Consider the following 24,485-nt stretch of genomic DNA (forward strand, 5'->3'; position numbering starts at 1 on the left):
AAAAAGGCCACCAGCCAGCAGCGTGAGGAGAGGGGAAGGGCAAAGATGGGCCATCTCATGTTCTCTTTTATGTTAAATGCAAAATAAAACTTCAACTCACCATGCAATGCCTTCTAAAGTTCAACTCCTCACCATTTTAGCTCAATAAGCAAGCTAATTTACCAATTTAAATAAAATTCTGATATCACACTCTTTAGTAATATATGTTAATCTTTAGATTAATAGAAGCTTGTTTATAATAGTCCTGAATATGCTAACAACATTCCTGTAACTTAAATCTGAGTTAAATCTGCATACGGATGGATGCAAATTCCTGTCCACTTGTACATTTTTTCAATTCTGTTAAGTGTATCATCTAGACCAATAAAAATATAATGCAAGGCACGTGTAATTTAAAATTTTCTAGTAGCCACGTTTTAAAAAGTTTTTAAAAATCAGGTAAACAATTTCATAATACATTTTATTTGATCCAATATATCCCAAGTATTGTCATTTAAACATGTAATCAATAAGTAAAATATTAATGAACTATACTATATTATTTTTATTGTTTTTGTACTCTCTTCAAAAAATGGTGGATATTTTACCCTTACAGTACATGTCAATTCAGACACCAAATTTTCACTGGTTAAAGTGAAATAAGTGGGAAATAATCCTACCAAAACAGTAAAGTTGTGTTTAGTGGAAAAAAATAACTAAAATTAAATAAAATTTAAGACTCAGTTCCTCTATTGCACTAACCATATGTAGTTGGTGGCTACCATATTGGACAGTATAGATCTAGAAGTTAGAGTGATGGCAAACAAGACTATGGGAAGCATTAGTATTTACTCTCAGTAAGGTATGAGGCATTATTTATAAGAAGGGGTCAGAGGGTAAGCATTTAAAGGTAGTAGAGTCGTAAAAATATGAACTTTGGAGTTAGACTTGAGTATCTCTGTTGCTTTTTATCTGTGACCTCTTCCCACTTCAGTTTTCTTATCTGTAAAGTAATAATACCTGCATTATTGGGCCATTAAAATTAAATGAGATAACCTAAATAGTGGGCTTTGAAATCTAGCACATTCCAAAGGTTTAACAAATTATAGCTCGATGCATGTATGGAAGTCATGAGCTCTGTTTGCATTTGAGTGTCGGGAACCCTCTGAAGGAGTTAGAATTTAATTAATTATTCGTGGGATGTAAGGTGGAAAGAAAGAGGAACTGTGACATTTTTTATAAATGTTATTGCATTATAAAGTATATATATAGAAAAGTGCACCAATCATAAATATAAAATGGATTTTCACAAAACAAACATACCCACGTAACCAGCACCCAGATCTAGAAACAAAACAGAGCATCTCAAAGTTCTCTCCGTGCTCTCAACAAAAGAAACCACTTTCCTGACTTCTAACACTACAGGTTAGTTTTGTCTGTTTGTAAATTTCATATAAATGGATTCATACAATATGAGTGTATAAATGTCTGACTTTTTTCTCTCGACCACATATTTGTGAGATTTTCCGTGTTGTTGTGTGGGACATTAGTTTGTTTTTTCTCACTGCTGTGTTGAATTCTACTGTATATGTATTGATCCATTCTACAGTGTGTGGTTATTCGGGTTGTTTCTAGATTCGGCCTATGGCAAATAGACCTGCTATGTGCACTCTTGTATGTGTCTTTTGGTAATGGGTAAGCATTGGAATTTGAGTTTTCAATCTTGGACTTGTTGAGAACAGGAGATTCACCCATCCTATCATTTCATGAGCAGGAACCTTGGATAAACATAAAGAGTTGGAGGACCTTGTGGCTAAGTTCCTGAATGTAGAAGCTGCTATGGTCTTTGGGATGGGATTTGCAACGAACTCAATGAATATCCCTGCACTCGTTGGAAAGGTGAGAATTTGTTAACATAATTGTCTTCTGCTGTGCTATTCCTAAGACATAACTCTGAGCAGGTCCTTTGTTAGACATATGACTGAGAAGTTTCTTTTCTTGGGCTTGGATGTTCAGCTTTTTGAATACATGTACTGTTACCGACCAGGATGCTTGGCCTCCTTAATCAATAGAAATTGATAAGAGGCCAGACAAGAGATTCAGGCAAGGCTTTATTGGGGCCCCTGCTGCAGCAGCGGGGGAGCTTGCCCCCAAGGAGGGGGGCGAGCTAGTTCCTCATATGGGGTGAGGGTAGGGGCAGGTCCCAGGGTAAGGCCAGAGGCGTGGCTTAGGTGGTTTGACCACTGCTTTGGTGGTGTTGTGTGCAAGAGGCATATGCAGTACCCTGCTTTTGCTTCCGGCTCTTCAGAAGTGGCAGTTGGGTTTTTTGGTCTTTTTGTATCTTGTTGTCCATAATTTGCCCCAACTGCACAAGTACACAGTTATTTTTAGTCCCATATAGTTTCTTTCTATTTTGTTGCACAAGGAGGTGAAGAGGTTTGTCCAGGTGCAAGCACTGCAGCAAAGGGTCCCAGGTCCCAGGTCCCAGCCTGTCTAAGTACCAGCTGAGTCCAGCAAATCTCTTCATCATGATATCTGGTTATAGAACTGCAGCCCTAGATGGGAGCCAAACTTCCTCTTCAGTGATAGTTTTGCAAAATCAATTAAATTTTTAGGCCCCCGAGTCACCATGTTCAGCATAACAAATGCTTATTAAGCATTTATTTTAACAAAACGTTTTTCTTGTGTTATTTGTCCCTTTATTCATTCAATAAGTCGCTTATTGAGAATCTACTGTGTTCTCATATGAGGCAAGTTACAGAGCATACAGAGATGGACAAGACCTTTGCCCTGCAAATTCATATAGTTTCTAATGGGGGTAATAACACACCAAATAACATAGGATAAATACCACAGAAAAGGGGTGCCCATAAATGAGGAAGGACAAAAGAGTTGTCCCCTAACTCTTCTCGAGAAAGGCTGAGATGCTTGTGCAAAGTAGGTGACATGAGAACAGAATCTGTTACTTATCTGTTTAGATAAGTAAGTTATTTTCTTAAGACAAGGAAGAGTGAGCAGCATGTGTGAAGCACTGAGGTTTGGAAGAATTAGAACGCAGGAGAGTGGATGAAGAAGATACCAGAGGCGAAGGCAGTTACCAAATTGTAAAGAGCCTTATAGTGTAAATCATGCTGGAGTGTTGGGAATTCTCCTGGAGAAAAATGAAGAGTTGGTTTGTTCATTTTAAGTAAGCAAGTGCCATAATCAGATTTATGTTTTTAAAAATCTGACTCATGACAACTAATATAATGTAGTATATGATCTTTAATTGGATTCTGCATTGAAAAAAATAGAAGGAAAGGAAACATCTGTAAAAGGCATCAAAACATTTTTAGGACAGTTGGAAAAATTTGAATTTGAACTGTATATTAGATGATAGCATTGTATTAATGTTTAATTTCAAAGGTGTGATAATTGCATTGTGATCGTGTAGGAGAATGTCCTTTTTCCTAGTAGACACGTGCTAAAGAATTTCAGGGTGAGGTATTATGAGGTTTACAAGTAACTCTCAAATGTCCACCAAAAAAAATTATAAATACACACACAATGTCTGGGGTATGGAGGTGTGAGAATTTTGCTGGCTTTGGCCTCAAAAACTTAAAAATGTATCATGTGTGAGATTTCTAAAATATAAGGGAGAACTCTAAGATTCTGGGTGGCCATTAAAAAAAGGTCTTTATTTTTAATTTTTTTGCATGTCTCTGCATTTTGAGTCTGCTTGAGCAATTTCATAATTTAGAAATCTTTAAATTAGTAAGGAAAAGTAATTTTACAAACAGTAATTTATATGAGCAGTAAATTAGAGTGACCTTCTCTCCCTGCCTCAGACTGAATTGCCATCCATACTTTTCCAGATGCAAAGTTTTTAACTGTAAAGCAGTGATGCCTCTGTCTACGTGGATGTTAATATAGGAGGGAATGAGAATCAGAAAACAAGAGCTTGAAATGTTTTGCAGAAATTATCCCTGCCTTCCAGTAGGAGTGCCCCGAAACCATTCCAAGTAATCCAGCATGGGATTGAAAAGCCTCAGCAAATCCACAACCCACCCAAAATCATATTAGTTTTCCTGCCAACCATCAATCCTTTAGACTCTACCCGGTGCTTAACCAAGCTCTTGGATGACCTCCTCTGCTGAAAATTATATGCAAATGTTTCAAAAATGTGTTAACCCTTAACAGATCCCCAACTCCATCAGCAAATTGCTCTAGAGGATTTTATCCATGTAGACACCAGTTTAAACTCTTGGCCTTTAAAATTAAAGAGGGTTTTGGAAAATCTGTGTTATAGATCTTAAAGTGAGTCCCTGTTCCCACATGTTGTTTTCCCTTCATTTTATTTATTGGCCTATGTTTCATGTGCTTGTTTTCTACCAGGGATGCCTCATTTTAAGCGATGAGTTAAACCATGCATCTCTTGTGCTTGGGGCCCGACTCTCGGGTGCAACCATAAGGATCTTCAAACACAACAGTGAGTATCAGTGTTTTTATCCAATAGGTACCTCTTGCTTCTAGACAAAAGTAAAGATTATTGATGGGGCTTAGTCCTTGCTCTTCGACCTGGGAGCTTAGCTAATGAAACACAGTCATGTTTATACTCACTACTGGCTTGTTAACCTCTGCTGACCTGGAACAAATGGTTGAACTGCATTAAACACCCAGATTGCTAAGTGTAACCCAAACACATTAGTGTCGCTGTCATTAGTGGTCTTGCAGCACGGCCTCTGAAGCCATGACTGAGCTCTTAGACTGCACGTAATTATCAGAAGTGTGATAATGCCTCCTCTTTTGTAACTCTGCCTTGAGAAAGTTTAAAGACTTAAGTTTTTTTTTAAATTTATTTTTTCATTGAAGCACAGTTGATTTACAGTGTTGTGATAATTTCTGCTGTACAGCAAAGTGACTCACTTATATATGCATTCTTTTTTATATTCTTTTCCATTATGGTTTATCTCAAGATGTTGAATGTAGTTCTCTGTGCTGTACAGTAGGACCTTGTTGTTTATGCATTCTGTACATAATAGTTTGCATCTACTAACCCCAAACTCCCAGTCCACCCCTCCCCCACTCCCCCTCCCCATTGGAGGGCCACAAGTCTGTTCTCTATGTCTGTGAGTCTGTCTCTGTTTTGTAGATAGGTTCATCTGTGTCATATTTTAGATTCCACATATAAATGATATTATACGGTATTTGTCTTTCTCTGTTTGACTTACTTCACTTAGTATGATAATCTCTAGTTGCATCCATATTGCTGCAAATGGTATTATTTCATTCTTTTTTATGGCTGAGTTGTATTCCATTGTGTATGTGAATCATATCTTCTTTTTTTTTTTTTAACATCTTTATTGGAGTATAATTGTTTTACAATGGTGTGTTACTTTCTGCTTTATAACAAAGTGAATCAGTTATACATATACATATGTTCCCATATCTCTTCCCTCTTGCATCTCCCTCCCACCCACCCTCCCTATCCCACCCCTCTAGGTGATCACAAAGCACCGGACTGATCTCCCTGTGCTATGCAGCTGCTTCCCAGTAGCCATCTATTTTACGTTTGGTAGTGTATATATGTCCATGCCACTCTCTCACTTTGTCCCAGCTTACCCTTCCCCCTCCCAGTGTCCTCAAGTCCATTCTCTAGTAGGTTTGCGTCTTTATTCCCGTCTTGCCCCTAGGTTCTTCACGTCTTTTTTTTTTTTTTTTTTTTTATTCCATATATATGTGTTAGCATATCGTATTAGTTTTTCTCTTTCTGACTTACTTCACTCTGTAGGACAGACTCTAGGTCCGTCCACCACACTACAAATAACTCAATTTCATTTCTTTTTATGGCTGAGTAATATTCCATTGTATATATGTGCCACATCTTCTTTATCCATTCAACTGTTAATGGACACTTAGGTTGCTTCCATGTCCTGGCTACCGTAAATAGAGCTGCAATGAACATTGTGGTACATGACTCTTTTTGAATTATGGTTTTCTCAGGGTAAATGCCCAGTAGTGGGATTGCTGGGTCGTATGGTAGTTCTATTTTTAGTTTTTTAAGGAACCTCCATACTGTTCTCCATAGTGGCTGTATCAATTTACATTCCCACCAACAGTGTATGAGGGTTCCCTTTTCTCCACACCTTCTCCAGCATTTATTGTCTGTAGATTTTTTGGTGATGGTCATTCTGACCAGTGTGAGATGATATCGCATTGTAGTTTTGATTTGCATTTCTCTAATGATTAATGATGTTGAACATTGTTTCATGTGTTTGTTGGCAATCTGTATATCTTCTTAGGAGAAATGTCTATTTAGGTCTTCTGACCAGTTTTGGATTGGGTTGTTTGTTTTTTTGATATTGAGCTGCATGAACTGCTTGTAAATTTTGGAGATTAATCCTTTATCAGTTGTTTCATTTGCAAATATTTTCTCCCATTCTGAGGGTTGTCTTTTTGTCTTGTTTATGCCTTCCTTTGCTGTGCAAAAGCTTTTAAGTTTCATTAGGTCCCATTTGTTTATTTTTGTTTTTATTTCCATTTCTCTATGAGGTGGGTCAAAAAGAATCTTGCTGTGACTTATGTCATAGAGTGTTCTGCCTATGTTTTCCTCTAAGGGTTTGATAGTGTCTGGTCTTACATTTAGGTCTCTAAACCATTTTAAGTTTATTTTTGTGTATGGTGTTAGGGAGTGTTCTAATTTCATTCTTATACATGTAGCTGTCCAGTTTTCCCAGCACAACTTATTGAAGAGGCTGTCTTTTCTCCACTGTATATTCTTGCCTCCTTTATCAAAGATAAGGTGACCATATGTGGGTGGGTTTATCTATGGGCTTTCTATCCTGTTCCATTGATCTATATTTCTGTTTTTGTGCCAGTACCATACTGTCTTGATTACTGTAGCTTTGTAGTATAGTCTGAAGTCATGGAGCCTGATTCTTCCAGCTCCATTTTTCTTGCTCAAGATTGCTTTGGCTATTCGGGGTCTTCTGTGTTTCCATACAAATTGTGAAATTTTTTGTTCTAGTTCTGTGAAAAATGCCATTGGTAGTTTGATAGGGATTGCATTGAATCTGTAGATTGCTTTGGGCAGTAGAGTCATTTTCACAATGTTGACTCTTTCAATCCAAGAACATAGTATATCTCTCCATCTATTTGTATCATCTTTAATTTCTTTCATCAGTGTCTTATAATTTTCTGCATACAGGTCTTTCATCTCCTTAAGTAGGTTTATTCCTAGATATTTTATTCTTTTTGTTGCAGTGGTAAATGGGAGTGTTTTCTTCATTTCACTTTCAGATTTTTCATCATTAGTGTATAGGAATGCAAGAGATTTCTGTGCATTAATTTTGTATCCTGCTACTTTACTAAATTCATTGATTAGCTCTAGTAGTTTTCTGGTAGCATCTTTAGGATTCTCCATGTATAGTATCATGTCATCTGCAAACAGTGACAGCTTTACTTCTTCTTTTCTAGTTTGGATTCCTTTTATTTCTTTTTCTTCTCTGATTGCTGTGGCTAAAACTTCCAAAACTATGTTGAATAATAGTGGTGAGAGTGGGCAACCTTGTCTTGTTCCTGATCTTAGTGGAAATGGTTTCAGTTTTTCACCATTGAGGACGATGTTGGCTGTGGGTTTGTCATATATGGCCTTTATTATGTTGAGGTAAGTTCCCTCTATCCCTACTTTCTGGAGAGTTTTTATTATAAATGGGTGTTGAATTTTGTCGAAAACTTTCTCTGCATCTATTGAAATGGTCATATGGTTTTTCTCCTTCATTTTGTTAATATGGTGTATCACATTGATTGATTTGCATATATTTAAGAATCCTTGTATTCCTGGGATAAACCCCACTTGGTCATGGTGTATGATCCTTTTAATGTGCTGTTGGATTCTGTTTGCTAGTATTTTGTTGAGGATTTTTGCGTCAATGTTCATCAGTGATACTGGTCTGTAGTTTCCTTTGTTCGTGACATCTTTGTCTGGTTTTGGTATCAGGGTGATGGTGGCCTCATAGAATGAGTTTGGGAGTGTTCCTCCCTCTGCTATATTTTGGAAGAGTTTGAGAAGGATAAATGTTAGCTCTTCTCTAAATGTTTGATAGAATTTGCCTGTGAAGCCATCTGGTCCTGTGCTTTTGTTTGTTGGAAGATTTTGAATCACAGTTTCAATTTCAGTGCTTGTGAGTGGTCTCTTCATATTTTCTCTTTCTTCTTGGTTCACTCTTAGAAGGTTGTGCATTTCTAAGAGTTTGTCCATTCCTTCCAGGTTGTCCATTTTATTGGCATATAGTTGCTTCTAGTAATCTCTCATGATCCTTTGTATTTCTGCAGTGTCAGTTGTTACTTCACCTTTTTCATTTCTAATTCTATTGATTTGAGTCTTCTCCCTTTTTTTCTTGATGAGTCTGGTAATGGTTTATCAATTTTGTTTATCTTCTCAAAGAACCAGCTTTTAGTTTTATTGATCTTTGCTATTGTTTCCTTCATTTCTTTTTCATTTATTTCTGATCTGATCTTTATGATTTCTTTCCTTCTACTAAATTTGGGTTTTTTTGTTCTTTCTCTAATTGCTTTAGGTGTAAGGTTAGGTTGTTTATTTGAGATGTTTCTTATTTCTTAAGGCAGGATCTTATTGCTATAAACTTACCTCTTAGAACTGCTTTTGCTGTATCCCATAGATTTTGAGTCATCGTGTTTTCATTGTCATTTGTTTCTAGGTATTTTTTGATTTCCTCTTTGATTTCTTCAGTGATCTCTTGGTTATTAAGTAGTGTATTGTTTAGCCTCCATGTGTTTGTATTTTTTACAGATTTTTTCCTGTAATTGATACCTAGTCTCATAGCATTGTGGTCAGAAAAGGTACTTTATACGATTTCAATTTTCTTAAATTTACCAAGTCTTGACTTGTGACCCAAGATATGATCTATCCTGGAGAATGTTCCCTGAGCACTTGAGAAGAAAGTGTATTCTGTTGTTTTTGGATGGAATGTTCTATAAATATCAATTAAGTCCACCTTGTTTAATGTATCATTTAAAGCTTGTGTTTCCTTATTTATTTTCATTTTGGATGATCTGTCTATTGGTGAAAGTTGGGTGTTAAAGTCCCCTAGTATGATTGTACCAATGTCAATTTCCGCTTTTATGGCTGTTAGCATTTGCCTTATGTATTGAGGTGCTCCTATGTTAGGTGCATAAATATTTACAATTGTTATATCTTCTTCTTGGATTGATCCCTTGATCATTATGTAGTGTCCTTCTTTGTCTCTTGTAATAGTCTTTGTTTTAAAGTCTATTTCGTCTGAAATGAGAATTGCTACTCCAGCTTTCTTTTGATTTCCATTTGCATGGAATATCTTTTTCCATCCCCTCACTTTCAGTCTGTATGTTTCCCTAGGTCTGAAGTGGGTCTTTTGTAGACAGCATATATATGGGTCTTGTTTTTGTATCCTTTCAGCCAGTCTATGCCTTTTGGTTGGAGCATTTACTCCATTTACATTTAAGGTAATTATCAATATGTATGTTCCTATTACCATTTTCTTAATTGTTTTGGGTTTGTTATTGTAGGTCTTTCCCTTCTTTTGTGTTTCCTACCTAGAGAAGTTCCTTTAGCATTTGTTGTAAAGCTGGTTTGGTGATGCTGAATTCTCTTAGCTTTTGCTTGTCTGTAAAGGTTTTAAATTCTCCATCAAATCTGAAAGAGATCTTTGCTGGATAGAGTAATCTTGGTTGTAGCTTTTTCCCTTTCATCGCTTTAAATATGTCCTGCCACTCCCTTCTGGCTTGCAGAGTTTCTGCTGAAAGATCAGCTGTTAACTTTATGGGGATTCCCTTGTATTTTATTTGTTGTTTTTCCCTTGCTGCTTTTAATATTTTTTCTTAGTATTTAATTTTTGATAGTTTGATTAATATGTGTCTTGGCATGTTTCTCCTTGAATTTATCCTATATGGGACTCTCTGTGCTTCCTGGACTTGAATAACTATTTCCTTACCCATATTAGGGAAGTTTTCAACTATAATCTCTTCAAATATTTTCTCAGTCCCTTTGTTTTTCTCTTCTTCTTCTGGGACCCCTATAATTCGAATGTTGGTGCGTTTAATGTTTTCCCAGAGGTCTCTGAGACTGTCCTCAGTTCTTTTCATTCTTTTTTCTTTCTCCTGCTCTGCAGTAGCTATTTCCACCATTTTATCTTCCAGGTCACTTATCCGTTCTTCTTCCTCAGTTATTCTGCTATTGATTCCTTCTAGAGAATTTTTAATTTCATTTATTGTGTTTTTTATGATTGTTTGTTTGCTCTTTAGTTCTTCTAGGTCCTTGTTAAATGTTTCTTGTATTTTCTCCATTCTATTTCCAAGATTTTGGATCATCTTTACTATCATTATTCTTTTTCAGGTAGACTGCGTATTTCCTCTTCATTTGTTTGGTCTGGTGGGTTTTTACCTTGCTCCTTCATCTGCTGTGTGTTCCTTTGTCTTCTCATTTTGCTTAACTTATGGTATTTGGGGTCTCCTTTTCACAGGCTGCAGATTCGTAGTTCCCATTGTTTTTGGTGTCTGCCCCCAGTGGCTGAGGTTGGTTCAGTGTGTTGTGTAGGCTTCCTGGTTGAGGGGACTAGTGCCTGTTTTCTAGTGGATGAGGCTGGATCTTGTCTTTCTGGTAGGCAGGTCCATGTCTGGTGGTGTGTTTTGGTGTGTCTGTGACCTTATTATGATTTTAGGCAGCCTCTCTGCTAATGGGTGGGGTTGTGTTCCTGTCTTGCTTGTTGTTTGGCATAGGGTGTCCAGCACTGTAGCTTGCTGGTCGTTGAGTGGAGCTAGGTCTTGGCATTGAGATGGAGATCTCTGGGTGATTTTCGCCGTTTGATATTACATGGAGCTGGGAGGTCTCTGGTGGACCAGTGCCCTGTACTTGGCTCTCCCACCCCAGAGACACAGCCCTGAAGCCTGGCTGGAGCACCAAGAGCCTGTCATCCACACGGCTGCTGGTGTTGGAGAGTCCCCCGAAGAGGTGGAGCTCCCTGGGGACAGGCACCAGCAGCAGCCGTGTTTGGGAACTCTTTCTACGCAGAAGCCGCTGGTAGCCACACCATATCTTCTTTATCCATTCATCTGTCAATGGACATTTAGGTTGTTTCCATGTGAAGACTTAAGTTTTATGTTATAGTCAGGTAAAAAGTGATCTTGTTCCTTAGCCTAAATGCCTCCTTTCACTATCCCACCCCACCCCACCCCCCACACACACACACACAAACCATTTAGTCAGTGTCATTGCAGTGCCCTTTCAGGCCCCTGGGTGTGAGGTTTTGTGATGAGGTCAAGGCAGCATGGGAAGTATTAGGAAATACTTAGAAGGAGGTGGTGGTGGACACTTGAGTTCTCTCGTCCAGCTCTGCCCCTGATTTTTTGCATCACCTTGTGTAGATCCTTTCCTCTTTCTTGTACTCAGTTTTCCAACTGCAAAATGAAGGTGTTCAACTATATGATGTGTAAGGATCCTCCTAGTTCAAAGTTCCTGATCCTAATTCTTCATTACTCTCATCAGAACTCTCCTTTCTTTCTGTGTGCATGCATGTGTCCACACACACACACACACACACACACACACACACACTTGTTTTCTCTCTCTTCTTTCTCACTGCTATTCTCTCCTGCTTTCCCTCCCCCTCCACTTTTCCCTGTTCTTCTTCCTTGGCACTCTCCCTTCGTTCTCCAAGGAAGTAACAAAGATTGAAGTGAGAAGAAGAAAACAAAGAAGTGAGGAAGACTTGTTCCAGTTCTGTTGTGCCCACCTCACAGAAACCTCAAACCGTAAAACAATTATCCCCCAGGAGAGGAAAGCCAATGCATGGGAGCATTCCAAAGTGACCCCCCTTTTCCAACTTGTAGAGTTATTCTGATGAAATATATCCTCTCACTGAGTGGGGTGAGTTCTGGCTATGCCTTTACTGAACCCCTTCAGCGGCTGTGTGAGAAGAACACTCTAGAGTGAAGTTCAGGGCCAGGAACTCTGCAAGAACCAGACTTGAGGCCCCTCAGACCTACAGCTCAACTCTGACCATTAGCTCAATGTTAATTCAAAATATGTTGACTCCATTTCTTAATGTTACATCACCACTCAGTCTTTGCTTTCATCTCTGATAAGCCAAGTTTAGTTCCTCCAGTTCTGTTCCTTTTTCTTCATTTATCATCAATTGTTACATCCAGATTCAAATTATCTTCACAGGGTTGGGAATTCATATTTGGAGTAGACATCTTTCAGGGGTTCAAAAAATGAACTTATTAGGAGATGAAGGAAAATGCTTTTGACATTAGAACAATGTGCTATGCCTTTTTGATTCTTTGGCAAGGCAGGTAATTGGTGATCAAAAATTCTGTCTTCTTGAGGAAGGATAAAGGAAATAGTGGATAATTATTCAACTGTAGTTGCATCCATGGATATGATTAAACGTGATGAGCTCACTCTTGGAGAGAAACATCTATCAATGGCAGCCTCTCATTTCTTCACTCAATTCTACTGAGGGCAAAGGAATGTCACGGTCCTAGTTGCACAATAGAAACATCTAGGAATATCTATGAAAGGTCAATGACTCAGTCCACCTACAGAACAAGTGAATCAAAATATTCAGGTTGGGACCAAGGCAGTTGCATTTCTTCAGAGCTCCCCACGTGATTCTGATGCATAGTGAGGGATATAAGCCCTAATATAAGGTTATTTTCTAAACTCATTTAGTCTAAGCTGACCCTGGATCTTGCCAGTATGCCCGGAGATATATCACCAGACACACCTTGTCACATTAACTATCCTCAGGCTTCCTGTCACCATGATGAGCACTCTTTTACACTCCTGGTCTAAAGTTGGTAAAGGGAGTCACAAAATGCAGAAAAAGTGTTCTAAGCCAAAACTCACTAAACATTTATCAAACAACTTTTCTGATTCAGGCACTATGTTAGGGCTTTGGAGAACTATAAAAATGATAAGGTAATATCTTAGCTAACTGAGAGCTTACAATCTAGCAGGAGGAGCAGATATATAAAAAAGTAATTATCATGGGTTGAAGTGAAAAAGGGCCACAGTGGTATTGGGCAGTGGTTAAGAGTAAAGCCTTTGACAAATGTATCTTTTCACACCCACTGGAATAGTTAAAATCCAAAAGATGACATCAAATGTTGTCAGAGGTGTGGAGCAACTAGAACACTCACCCATCCCATAACTGTAGTGTAAGTGGCACAACTCATTTAGAAAACCCTTTGGCAAATCTTGTAAAGCTAAACACATCCCTATGCTATGACCCAGAAATCCCACGGCTCAGAATTCCCAGGAAAATGAAAGCATATGTCCACTAAAAGGTTTGTACAAGACTGTTCATAGGAGCTTTATTCATAATGCTCAAAACTAGAAACAACCCAAATATCTATCAATAGGAGAATAGAAAAAAAAATGTCTTATTCATATAATAGAAGACAATTCTACAATAAAAAAGGAATAAACTACTGATACAAAGTGGATGACTCTCAAGAAACATCATTTTTAATTAAATAAACCATATACAAAAGGGTACATACAGTATGAATTTGTTTATAGAAAACTCAAAAACAGATAAAACAATTCTGTGGTGATATAAATCACAACAATATTCGCCTCTCCTTGTAGGGGAGGAAAATTAGTAAGAAAAGGCATGAAAAACTTTCTGGGATGATAGAAATGTTGTTATTTTGAGTGGGGTGATGCTCACGTTCTTATTAAAATTCATTGCATTGTGCACTTAAGATCTATACATTTCCTTATAAATAAATTTTCCTAAAATGTTAATTATCATACAGCATATATAAATTTAAAACCATCAATTTGGTATTTTTTCTAACAAGTATAGGCCTTGACCTAAACATTAGTTTCCTTGTTCTATAGCCTATTATCATGTGGTCCTAGGAAAATTACTTAACCTTCTTAGATCTCTATTTACTAATTCCAAAAATAATCTCTATTATTATGACTGATTCATGATATGCTGGAGAAGGAATATGAAGTGCTTAGCACAATACCTGGTAATAGAAACTACTGAATTGTTTGTACCTGCTGTGTTATTATGATTATTATTATCCTCATCATTGTCATCACCAGCGCCACTAAGGGATAGTAGAGAACATTATGGTGACCCAGAAGAATGCAGAGGTCATCTCATTAAGGAGACTGCATGAAATGCATAGCATTTGCCATAGACTTTGAAGGATTAAGAGAATTCTAATCAGGGGTGAGGGAAAGGAAGTTTCAAACAGAAGACTAATCTGCAGTGTGCAAAGACAGCAAGACCCCCAAGTGTGTCCTGAGTGTGGGCTGAACTACTGGAGAAGAGCCTTAAAATTAAGGCCTTGGCCAGGTAATGTAGAGCCACAAAGACATGCATATAAGCCAAGATGTATGTACTTCAAGAAGCAAGGAAAAGTGCCTGTTCTGCTGTGTGCCATGCTGTCCCTTGGAGGGATTAGCTTTGCTCACAGCATTTAGTAGCCCTCCCAGGTGTCCAGGGGAGCTGAAAACAGAGATACAAGCAACTTTGAGTTAAAACTTTGAAGAGCATCAGGTGGAAAAGATTTGTCTTTATGGATTGTAAAGATCAGCTCTCCTCAAAGCAGTTCTCTTGTCCCTTTAATGATTCAGGAACCAATTCCAATGTGTGTGGGGTTCTCTACACCAACAAGAAATTCTGCAACACCAGTTGGGCATCCAACAATTCAACTTATTTCTGACACTATCTACCTGGTGACGGCATCAGACTCCACAGGTCTGTCCCCATTTCAGATGTCAATCTCACGTCCAGGTTGTCACCTGTCCTTCTGAGTGACCAGCTAAAAATCAGAAGTTCCCATCACCCTCTCCTTTAGGTTCAACTAATTTGCTAGAGCAGCTCACAAAACTCAGGAAACCAGTTTACTTACTAGATTATCAGCTAACTATAAAAGATTATAACTCAGTAACAGCCAGATGAAAGAGATGCACAGGGCAAGGTGGGTGGGAAAGCATGCAGGAGCTTCCACAACCTCTCCCTGAATCTCCAGGTTTGTTTCATCAACTCAGAAGCTCTCTGAACCCCATCCTTCTGGGGGCTTATGGAGGTCTCATTGGCACAGTTGATTAAATCATTGGCCATTGGCCATTCGTGATTGAACTCAATCTCCAGCCCCTAACCCTCCCCAGAGGTTGGGAGGAAAGACTGAAAATTCCAACCCTCTAATCACTGGTCAGTTCCCCTGGCAACCAGTCCCCATCCTTAGGTGCTTTCCAAAAGTCACATCATTAACATAACAAAAGACACCAATATAGCTTTCAGCACTCAGGAAATTCTAAGTGTTTTAGGAGCTATGTGCCAGGAACAGTGTAGTGGATGAAGACCAAATACATCATTTCTTATTACAAATCGCAATATCTCACCTTCTCTATCTGCATTTATCATTTGGAATTCAGCCCAAATTGTACCATTCACCAGTCTCCCCTTGGAAATTCTATAGAGATGATGATGATGATAGATAGATAGATAATAGATAGGTAGATAGATAGATAGATAGATAGATAGATAGATAGATAGATAATAGATAGATGATAGAATGATAAAGTAAATGGGATTCAGTGTTAATAGATGAATCTGGGTAAAATGTACCTGGGTGTTCTTTGTAGTATTCTTATTCTTGCAAATATTTTTGTTAAGTTTGAAATTATTTTCAGACAAAATTGTAATTCCTTAATCCTTTGCCGAAATTATAATTCAAGGATTTCATTTTATCTTCCAATTTTACACAGCTTTTAAAACATTCAGTAACTTAACCCTCATGCTCTCTGTTTATACCCCCAGATAATAGATAACACTTCTTATCTATATCTTTATAATACATGTTCGCTGTGGTTATGTTATACCAGCAAATAGCACTTATTGAGAATTTACTCTGTGCCAGATGCTGAGCTAATAACCTTCTCTTATGTATTTATTTAACCCTGTGGACGGTCCTCATTTACAGGTGAGGAGATTCAGGCCTAAATAGGTTGTTGAATACCTGTCCAAGATCATAGAGCCCCTCAGTGGTGAAGCCTGGCACTGTCTGTACAAATCCTGCTTTTCCCAATTAAGGATCGCATGCGGTGAGGGTCAGAGTCCATCATTTAATCCATGACATTCTGTTATGTATGAACTGCTATGGCTCTTTAGTTCTCTGTGGGAGGTAGAATAATGGTCCCCCAACATGCCTGTGTCTTAATCCCCAGAGCCTGTGACCATATTATATTTTGTGATAAAGGGGAATGAAGGATCCAGATGGAATTCAGGTTGCTACTCAGATAATCTTAAAGTAAAGAGGTTGCACGGGGTCCAGGGTAATCACAGGGTCCTTAAATGTGGAAAAGGGAAACAGAGGAGTGAGTGTCAGAGTGATGCCATGTGAGAAAAACTTCAAGCCATTGCTGGCTTTGGAGATCAAAGAAACCACAGCCAATGAATGCCAGAAGCCTCTAGAAGCTGCAAAAAGCAAGGAAATGGGTCCGCCCCGACCCAGCTTCCAGAAAGGAAAGCACCTCGACTTGGTTTTAGCCCAGTAAGACCCATTTCACAGTTTTGGCCTCCAGAACTGTAAGATAATTTGTGTTTCGTAAAGCCCTACGTTTGTGTTAATTTTTTCCAGCAGCTGTAAGAAACTAATACACTTTCATTCTCAGGTACACAGATCCCTTGTTCTCACTCACTAATGTGCTCAACAGGACTTTTACCCATGAACAACTCTCTCTGCTGTTGTATTTACACCACAGAAACAGCCACCTTTGAGAGCAAGGTTACCTCCAGGGTCCTTGAAATGACTTCTCACTTGAGAGGTCCTGGAGGTGAGATGGCATATAGAGGGGAAAATAATTAAGTGGAGTCCTAATAGGTAAGGCATCAGTTGCTGCTGGCGCTCTATCTTGTTTTACTATTCCCAGGATAATACTAAACACCTCAGTAAACAATGATGCTTTAATCCTTAATACGTATCCATGCAGATTGAAATGATAACATGGAGATTTTTTGAAGGATCTGCAGAAGATGAAAGTTGCCTTCCTATGTGTGCAGGAGGCATGCAACCAGCCCAGATAGGAGCTAATAACTTATGAGATGGAGTTTAAGAATGGCCCCCTAAACTGGAATGTTCTTAAACATCAGGATTATGGGATTTCATACAACTACACTTGCTCTGCGTTCCTGGACTTTGCTCCACCTGTGTCCTCTGCTTATATCTTAAGGATACTCTCCTGACTTTGGGGGGAGAAGAGGTCCTATTTTTATGTAGATCAATACTAGAGGATACCCACTTGTTATTTAGAACCATAGTAAATAAATCAGAATTCTGGGCCCTTGAATTTTTGCATTCTGTATGCGAAAAATATACCTGAAGTGTAGTCAAACCATTGCAGACCATCATAATAAACTTTGAATCCTATGTGACCTGGACTGACCAATAACTTCAAGCTATTCATCATTTCTTTATTTCCCACAAAATCAGAATGAGGAACTGAACAAAATCAGAACACCCAAAAGCTATACTCGCTAAGGAAAAGTAGACAACTCAGAAGTGCAGTTTTAGCAGAATTTATCACCAGGGCTTATTTCTTCCTGGATTGCAAATGTTACAATTACAGTCAGCCCTCCATTTCTGCATGTTCCACACCCATCAGATTCAACCAACTACAGATGGAAAATATTTGGGAAAAAAATTCCAGAAAGTTACAAAAAGCAAAACTTTATTGCGTGCTGGCAACTATTTATACAGCATTTACATTGTATTAGGTATTATAAATAACCTAGAGATGATTTAAAGTATATGGGAGGATGTGCGTAGGTTATATGCAAACACTATGCCATTTTATATAAAGGACTTGAGCATTTGCGATTCGTGTGTCCACAGGGGCTCCTGAAACCAATCCCCCGTGGATACCAAGGGACAACTGTACTGAGATCCTAACTCTCATTTATTCAGCATTCACTGCTGCCAAGCACTACATTAAGCCCTTTATATAATCAACCATTTAAATTTAACAAAAATCCAGATTCCTATTTCTCTTCATTATTCCCACTTATTAAGAGAAAGCAATGCTCAAAGTGATTGAATGACCTGCCCAAGGACACACGCATGACACATGGCGGTAAGAGTCAAAATTCAAACCCAAGTCTGTTGCTCTTGTCTTGGTTCATTTCCCCTAGGAGCAGACCTGAGACATGGATGTGAAGGCAAGTCATTTATTTAGGAAGTGATCCCAGGATGAGTCAGAGAAGCAGGGGATGAAGACAGAGCAGGGGAGGTGGCCAATAAAGGGCGTGTTGTCAAACATGTTAGCACAGTAAACACCTGGAGCTCAAGCCTACTAGGAAACTCTGGGTGCCGGTATAGACATGCCTCAGTGTTATCCCACCTGAGGGGTGGGAGCTGGGGTATTTATGCACCAGTTCCCACTTGTGGTTGGTTGAGGGCTGTCCTGACTCAGGCTGAGTATGCTCCCACAGCCAGAAAAATATGTTTTGGACAAAGAATAGCCTGTGTCTGCAATAAGGAGCTGGGCTGAGAGGATACAGGTACATGGACAGCTCTAGATGACACTCTTACCCACTCGCTAAGTCCAGCTACTGCCAGACCACATGTAGGACGCAAACAGCTGTGGGTTCTTGTGTGAAAATCAATCTAGTGTGATGCCTTATCCTGTTAGTAACATGAATCTTAACTCAGAAGCTGAAGTTTGGTCTCTGAATCCCTCTGGCTATGTGCTGAGAATATCTCCTTGCACTTTCTACTTTGGGCAGCTTCAGGGAAATAGCCAACCCTTAGTTTGCCTTTGTGACTCATTGGTACCACAAAACAGACTCTCCAGCCATTTTACAGCACAAGCCGAGGCATCAGCTCCAACGAGGGACCCACAGTCTTGGTCTCCTTCATGATTCTGGTGTATTGAGGAAATGGGTCCAAGCACCATGGGGTACCCGGAGGCCTTTGGTAAACATGTCCTCTGGGCTGAGTATATTAGCACCCTGAGAATTCCAAGACCTCAAACCCTGGGTGAATTTTAACTCTCTGGAAAGGTCAACCACTTCTTTCAGAGATTTGGGGAAATCAGAACAGAGTTATTTTTTTTCCTGTATCTGCTCACTTTACTGGTAAATGCATACGATGTAGATTCTAGAACAATGTTTCCCAGTCTTTAAGGTGCAAGGAGTCACCATGGGGGTTCTTGTTGAAATGCAGACTTGGATTCGGTACTTCTGGGCGGGGGCCTGAGCACCTGCATGTCTGACAAACTCCCAGGCGACACTGATGCTGCTGGTGCAGGACTGTACTTGGAGCAGCAAGGCTGTAGGTAATCTCTGTACTCAAGTGAGTCACAAAGGGCTTCTTGAGCTGGTCTTGAAGAGGAGAAGCAGTCTTTTCAGCTATGAGAGTTGCCATGAGGTCAGAGGAATGAGCAGGCCAAGAATTTGAAGTGGTTTAGGGGAAAAAAAAGTGGAGAGGAAGAACCAGGATTCTATCTAGAGGCATTTAAAGGCCGAGAGGAAGAAGAACAAAGGATGCAGTGTTTGTGGGAAAACTCTGAGCCCTACCTCTTCTGCGGAGTGAGGGCTCATGAGTGTCATTCGTGTGGAAGGTCAAACCTATAAACATCACTTAGATTACTTTACAAGCCACGACCCTTTCAATCTCAAGGCTCCTGAAGTAGGTTGTTTAACAAATAAAGCAATTGCCCCTATATCTTTTAACAGTAAGAGTATTCAACCCTTGCTGTAATGAAACTTTCACATGCACTCACTCCTTTTAGCCCCAACTTCACAACAAGTCACCTACCGATTATCCCCTTTTTACAGATGAAGAAAGAGGCACAAAGTGGTGAGGTGACTTGTTTAGAGACAGCTGGAAAGAGGCAGAGCTGGGATTTAAATTGAGGAGGTCTGACTTCAGAGTTCCCATTTCTAAACACAATGAACTTTGACCTCCTTTCCATTCCCTGCCTCCCCCAGATGGTAGAGTGATGTATGAAATACTCCATAGCCTCCATCTCCCATGCAACTGTCCCGGGTCAGGGCAGTTGGGTTAGGCGGACGCAACCAGCATTCACTGGGCGCCCTTGACTGCACCCTGACCTGAGATGCAGGATCCAGGTGCTGACCCCTGGGCTCCCACAGTGCTCCCTGAATCAAGGCTCACCTTCCTGCACTGACCCCAGTCCCCAGGGATCCTATTCAGCATTCTGTCTAGTCCCACAGACCCTTCTCTAAGGATCAGAGCCCTCCATGCTTCATCAGGCCCAGAGCCTGAGTGCATGGGACACTCTGTCCCCGTGCATTAGGCTCTACCCATTCTTCACCTCATGTGCCCAAGGCCAGAAGTTTCTGGGATGACCCTCTCCTCTGGGTAAGTAGGCCCTGCCCCTAGCACCTACCTCACCCTCTGCCCAGCCCAGCTCCTCTGCTCCCAGCTGCCTTTTGTCTACTTCCAGGAAGCTCACCTTGCTTCTTTGACCTACAAAAGACCATGTGACACCTGTAAACATATTTGCAGACCCATTCAGAAGACCTGAACCAAAGTATGTATCCAAACTGCCTTGCAAAACTGAAGGCACCCATTTTTCTTTTTTTTTTTTTACTTTTTTTAATATTTATTTATTTATTTGGTTGTGCCGGGTCTTAGTTGCAGCAGGCGGGTTCCTTAGTTGTGGCATGCATGTGGGATCTAGTTCCCTGAGCAGGGATCGAACTCATGGCCCCTGCATTGGGAGTGCGGAGTCTTATCCACTGTGCCACCAGGGAAGTCCCGCACCCATTTTTCAATGCATCAGAAATGCCCTCATTGATCTCATGGAGGACACTCTATAAATGTCACTTTGAGAGAAATATTTGCTTTGCTGGCCAGAACTGGACATTATGATTATGTTTTCCCCCAAAGGCTACACAAGGGGGCAGTTCCCCCCAAACCATCTTAAAAATAAGAATAGTTTATCATCATTCACAGTTGTTTAAGTACCTACTGCTTAATAGTTCACATTTGGGCTCAGTATTGAAGGATGAAACTGATTATCCCTGAAGGAACACGAGGAACAGGGAAAAGATGGGGGGAGGGTAAGGAATTAGAGTAACAAGTAGTATTTCTTCATCATCCAACCATCTTTTCACTTAAGAAATAGCTGTTGAGTGTCTATCCTGTGTAGGCATGAAAAGATTTTGGCAAGAAGCCCACGGAGCAGGGAACAAGAGGACATATCTAAATGCAGGTGGAGGCAGGTTTCCTGGAGCTTTGAGTGATAAAGGTGAACCAGCAAGCCCTCTGGGCAGCACAAGGAAAGTGGAGGCTGCCCTTCAGCCCCGACCACGGGCCCTAGATGGAGAGCAGGGCAGGGCACGGAGGGGTGGCCAAGTTCTCGTGTCTCAACAAAAGCTCAGTTGCACAAGAGATGAGGAAAGAGGCAGCCGAGGCAGGAGAAAGAGTGTTTTTGCTGTACAGGAAAGTAAGTAAGAAGCCAGAGACCTAGTTCTTATCTTTAGGAAGACACTTTTTGAACTACACCAACCTTCCTTCTGAGAAGGTTACGGCTTCTTTGTTGACTTGGGCTCTCTTCTCACAGGACTGTATGTGTAGTTTCCGCAGATCCCAGAGGCTTGCTGATATTATGAGGGTTTTGAATTTAAGGACAGGTGCAGGAACAGGCTCACAGAGCATCATTGTCACCTAAGCCTGATTGGAGCTTTGGGCACATAGCTGGGCTCTCCCTGGGATTTAGTAATTCTCTAACCTGTGACAAACCAGGGCTGCTTTGCACCAGAACGTGGACACCAGGCCACGTCTCATCACCCACCATGCCGGCTCCCTCCTCTCAGTCCGTCACAAACCAAAGGACCCCGCCTTGATGAGCCAGACTTGGTGGTGAATAATGTCTAAGGCGTTGTTGGTACTCAAATTTGTGGTGATTACAAGTCCATAGTGTGTCATTATAACTTTGTAACATGATGGTACAGTAACACTGTGTGGGTGCACCTTGATGGCATCAACTGTATTCTTTTAATTTCTGTATCTCAGGATTTTCTCTATACTCTGACAAGAAGCTGGTTTGTTTGGGCTTAGGGTCTTTTGTTTTTTGTTTTTTTGTTGTTGTTGTTGTTGTTTTTTTTTGGTTGTTATTGGTTTTACAAACCTTCTGGCATTAGTTTGTTTATCTGAAAAAAAAACCCAAAACCTAATCGTTCAGAGGTGTCATGAGGATTAAAGTAATATGGGTATAAGTGCTTTAATAAGCATCATTATTTGAAAATCTCTTGCAGATGTTAGCATGTGATTTGCTGAAACAGTAGAACCTCATAAGGCCTGCAAGAACATAAACCACAATCCCCTGAATCCTATGGGTCTGTGACCCACACACTGTAGAATTATAGAGCAAGGACCTAAAATTCAAAAACTACCAGATGTTAACATGGGTCCAGAATCCCACAGTGAGTGAAGTCATACCTTTCTCTGTCTAGCTTCTGTGATTCTAAGAGGTTAGTGAGTTTGTCCCCCAAGGTGGAACAATGGCTGATTGATCTTCCCTTTGCTCAAGGATCCCAGTGTGTGGACACGGAGGGTTTTCTGAAGTTCCGCTAAAAGCTTCTCCTCATCGAACTCTCCATTCATGACAAACACTATGAGTTCCTGCCATCTGCAAAATGCAAAAAACATATCAAGGTCTTTTGTAGCCTTGTTTTCTGTCCTGCCCGATATTAAAAGAATGGAGAGAAATTTCTCTTCTTTAGTGGGGTTCATTTAAACTCCCAAACTCAGGCTCTAACATGTATGTGACCCTCTTGATTGCATAAACAGTACAATAATCTCTGCGTGTATAGATTTTCGAAAATCTTAGAATATTCACTTTTAAGTGACTGCTAATTTAGTTCACTTCAGTTTGCTTTTGAGTTTATTTTTGTGTATGGTGTTAGGGAGTGTTCTAATTTCATTCTTTTACATGTAGCTGTCCAGTTTTCCCAGCACCACTTATTGAAGAGACTGTCTTTTCTCCATTGTATAGCCTTGCCTCCTTTGTCATAGATTAGTTGACCATAGGTACGTGGGTTTATCTCTAGGCTTCCTGTTCCATTGATCTATATTTCTGTTTTTGTGCCAGTACCATATTGTCTTGATAACTGTAGCTTTGTAGCATAGTCTGAAGTCAGGGAGGCTGATTCCTCCAGCTCCGTTTTTTTCCCTCAAGATTGCTTTGGCTATTCAAGGTCTTTCGTGTCTCCATACAAATTTTAAGATGTTTTGTTCTAGTTCTGTAAAAAATGCCATTGGTAATTTGATAGGGATTGCATTGAATCTGTAGATTGCTTTGGGTAGTATAGTCATTTTCACACTATTGATTCTTCCAATCCAAGAACATGGTATATCTCTCCATCTGTTTGTGTCATCTTTGATTTCTTTCATCAGTGTCTTATAGTTTTCTGAATACAGATCTTTTGTCTCCTTAGGTAGGTTTATTCCTAGGTATTTTATTCTTTTTGTTGCAATGGTAAATGGTAGTGTTTCCTTAATTTCTCTTTCAGATTTTTCATCATTAGTGTATAGGAATGCAAGAGATTTCTGTGCATTAATTTTGTATCCTGCAACTTTACCACATTCATTGCTTAGCTCTGGTAGTTTTCTGGTGACATCTTTAGGATTCTCTATGTATAGTATCATGTCTGCAAACAGTGACAGTTTTACTTCTTCTTTTCCAATTTGTATTCCTTTTATTTCTTTTTCTTCTCTGATTGTCGTGGCTAGGACTTCCAAAACTGTGTTGAATAATAGTGGTGAGTGTGGACATCCTTGTCTTATATCTGATCTTAGAGGAAATGCTTTCAGTTTTTCACCATTGAGAACAATGTTGGCTGCTGTGGCTTTGTCGTGTGTGGCCTTTGTTATGTGGAGGTCGGCTCCCTCTGTGCCCACTCTCTGGAGTCTGGGTTTGCTTTTATTACTATGGCATAGGAGTCACACTCACCATGTGTCATTTCTGTATAAAAACTTGTAAATTCCAAGTCCCAGAAGGAAAAACTCTGTAAGCAGGTATACTTATATTCATCAGCTCTTTATTCCCTTCAGAGACTAACAGTCCTGCGGTAGATTATAGAAAAGGGAGCTGCTTCCCCCAATCACATGGGTTACTTCAACATTTTAGGAAACCAGCCGAAAGCAAAATGTCTAAAGATGAACGTTTGTTATCCCTGAAATTCTCAAAATAAGAAAGCTGCTTTCTGTTTCCTTGGCTGCCATCTAGTGGTCAGTGATGTAGTGACACTAAAACAACACTACATCTTACGTGAAGACTCAGAAGATATATCTGCCTGTCTTTAACCTAGAGGGATGGGATAGGGAGTGTGGGAGGAAGACGCAAGAGGGAGGAGATATGGGGATATATGTATACCTATAGCTGATTCACTTTGTTATACAGCAGAAACTAACACACCTTTGTAAAGCAATTATATTCCAATAAAGATGTTAAAAAAAAAGAAAGCTAAAAA

At 39.7% G+C, this 24,485-nt stretch overlaps 1 protein-coding gene across 1 annotated transcript in view; it reads left to right on the forward strand.

The window, feature by feature from the left end:
- Nucleotides 1–24,485, forward strand: part of SPTLC3 (serine palmitoyltransferase long chain base subunit 3) — a 132,149-nt gene that overhangs the window by 56,044 nt on the left and 51,620 nt on the right. The window contains exons 6-7 of the mRNA XM_068524204.1: nucleotides 1,754–1,878; nucleotides 4,354–4,447. Coding sequence (XP_068380305.1) covers nucleotides 1,754–1,878; nucleotides 4,354–4,447 — 219 coding nt within the window. The remainder of the gene's footprint in view (nucleotides 1–1,753; nucleotides 1,879–4,353; nucleotides 4,448–24,485) is intronic.

Source organism: Eschrichtius robustus, chromosome 16, assembly GCF_028021215.1.
Source record: "Eschrichtius robustus isolate mEscRob2 chromosome 16, mEscRob2.pri, whole genome shotgun sequence".
Lineage (NCBI taxonomy): Eukaryota > Metazoa > Chordata > Mammalia > Artiodactyla > Eschrichtiidae > Eschrichtius > Eschrichtius robustus.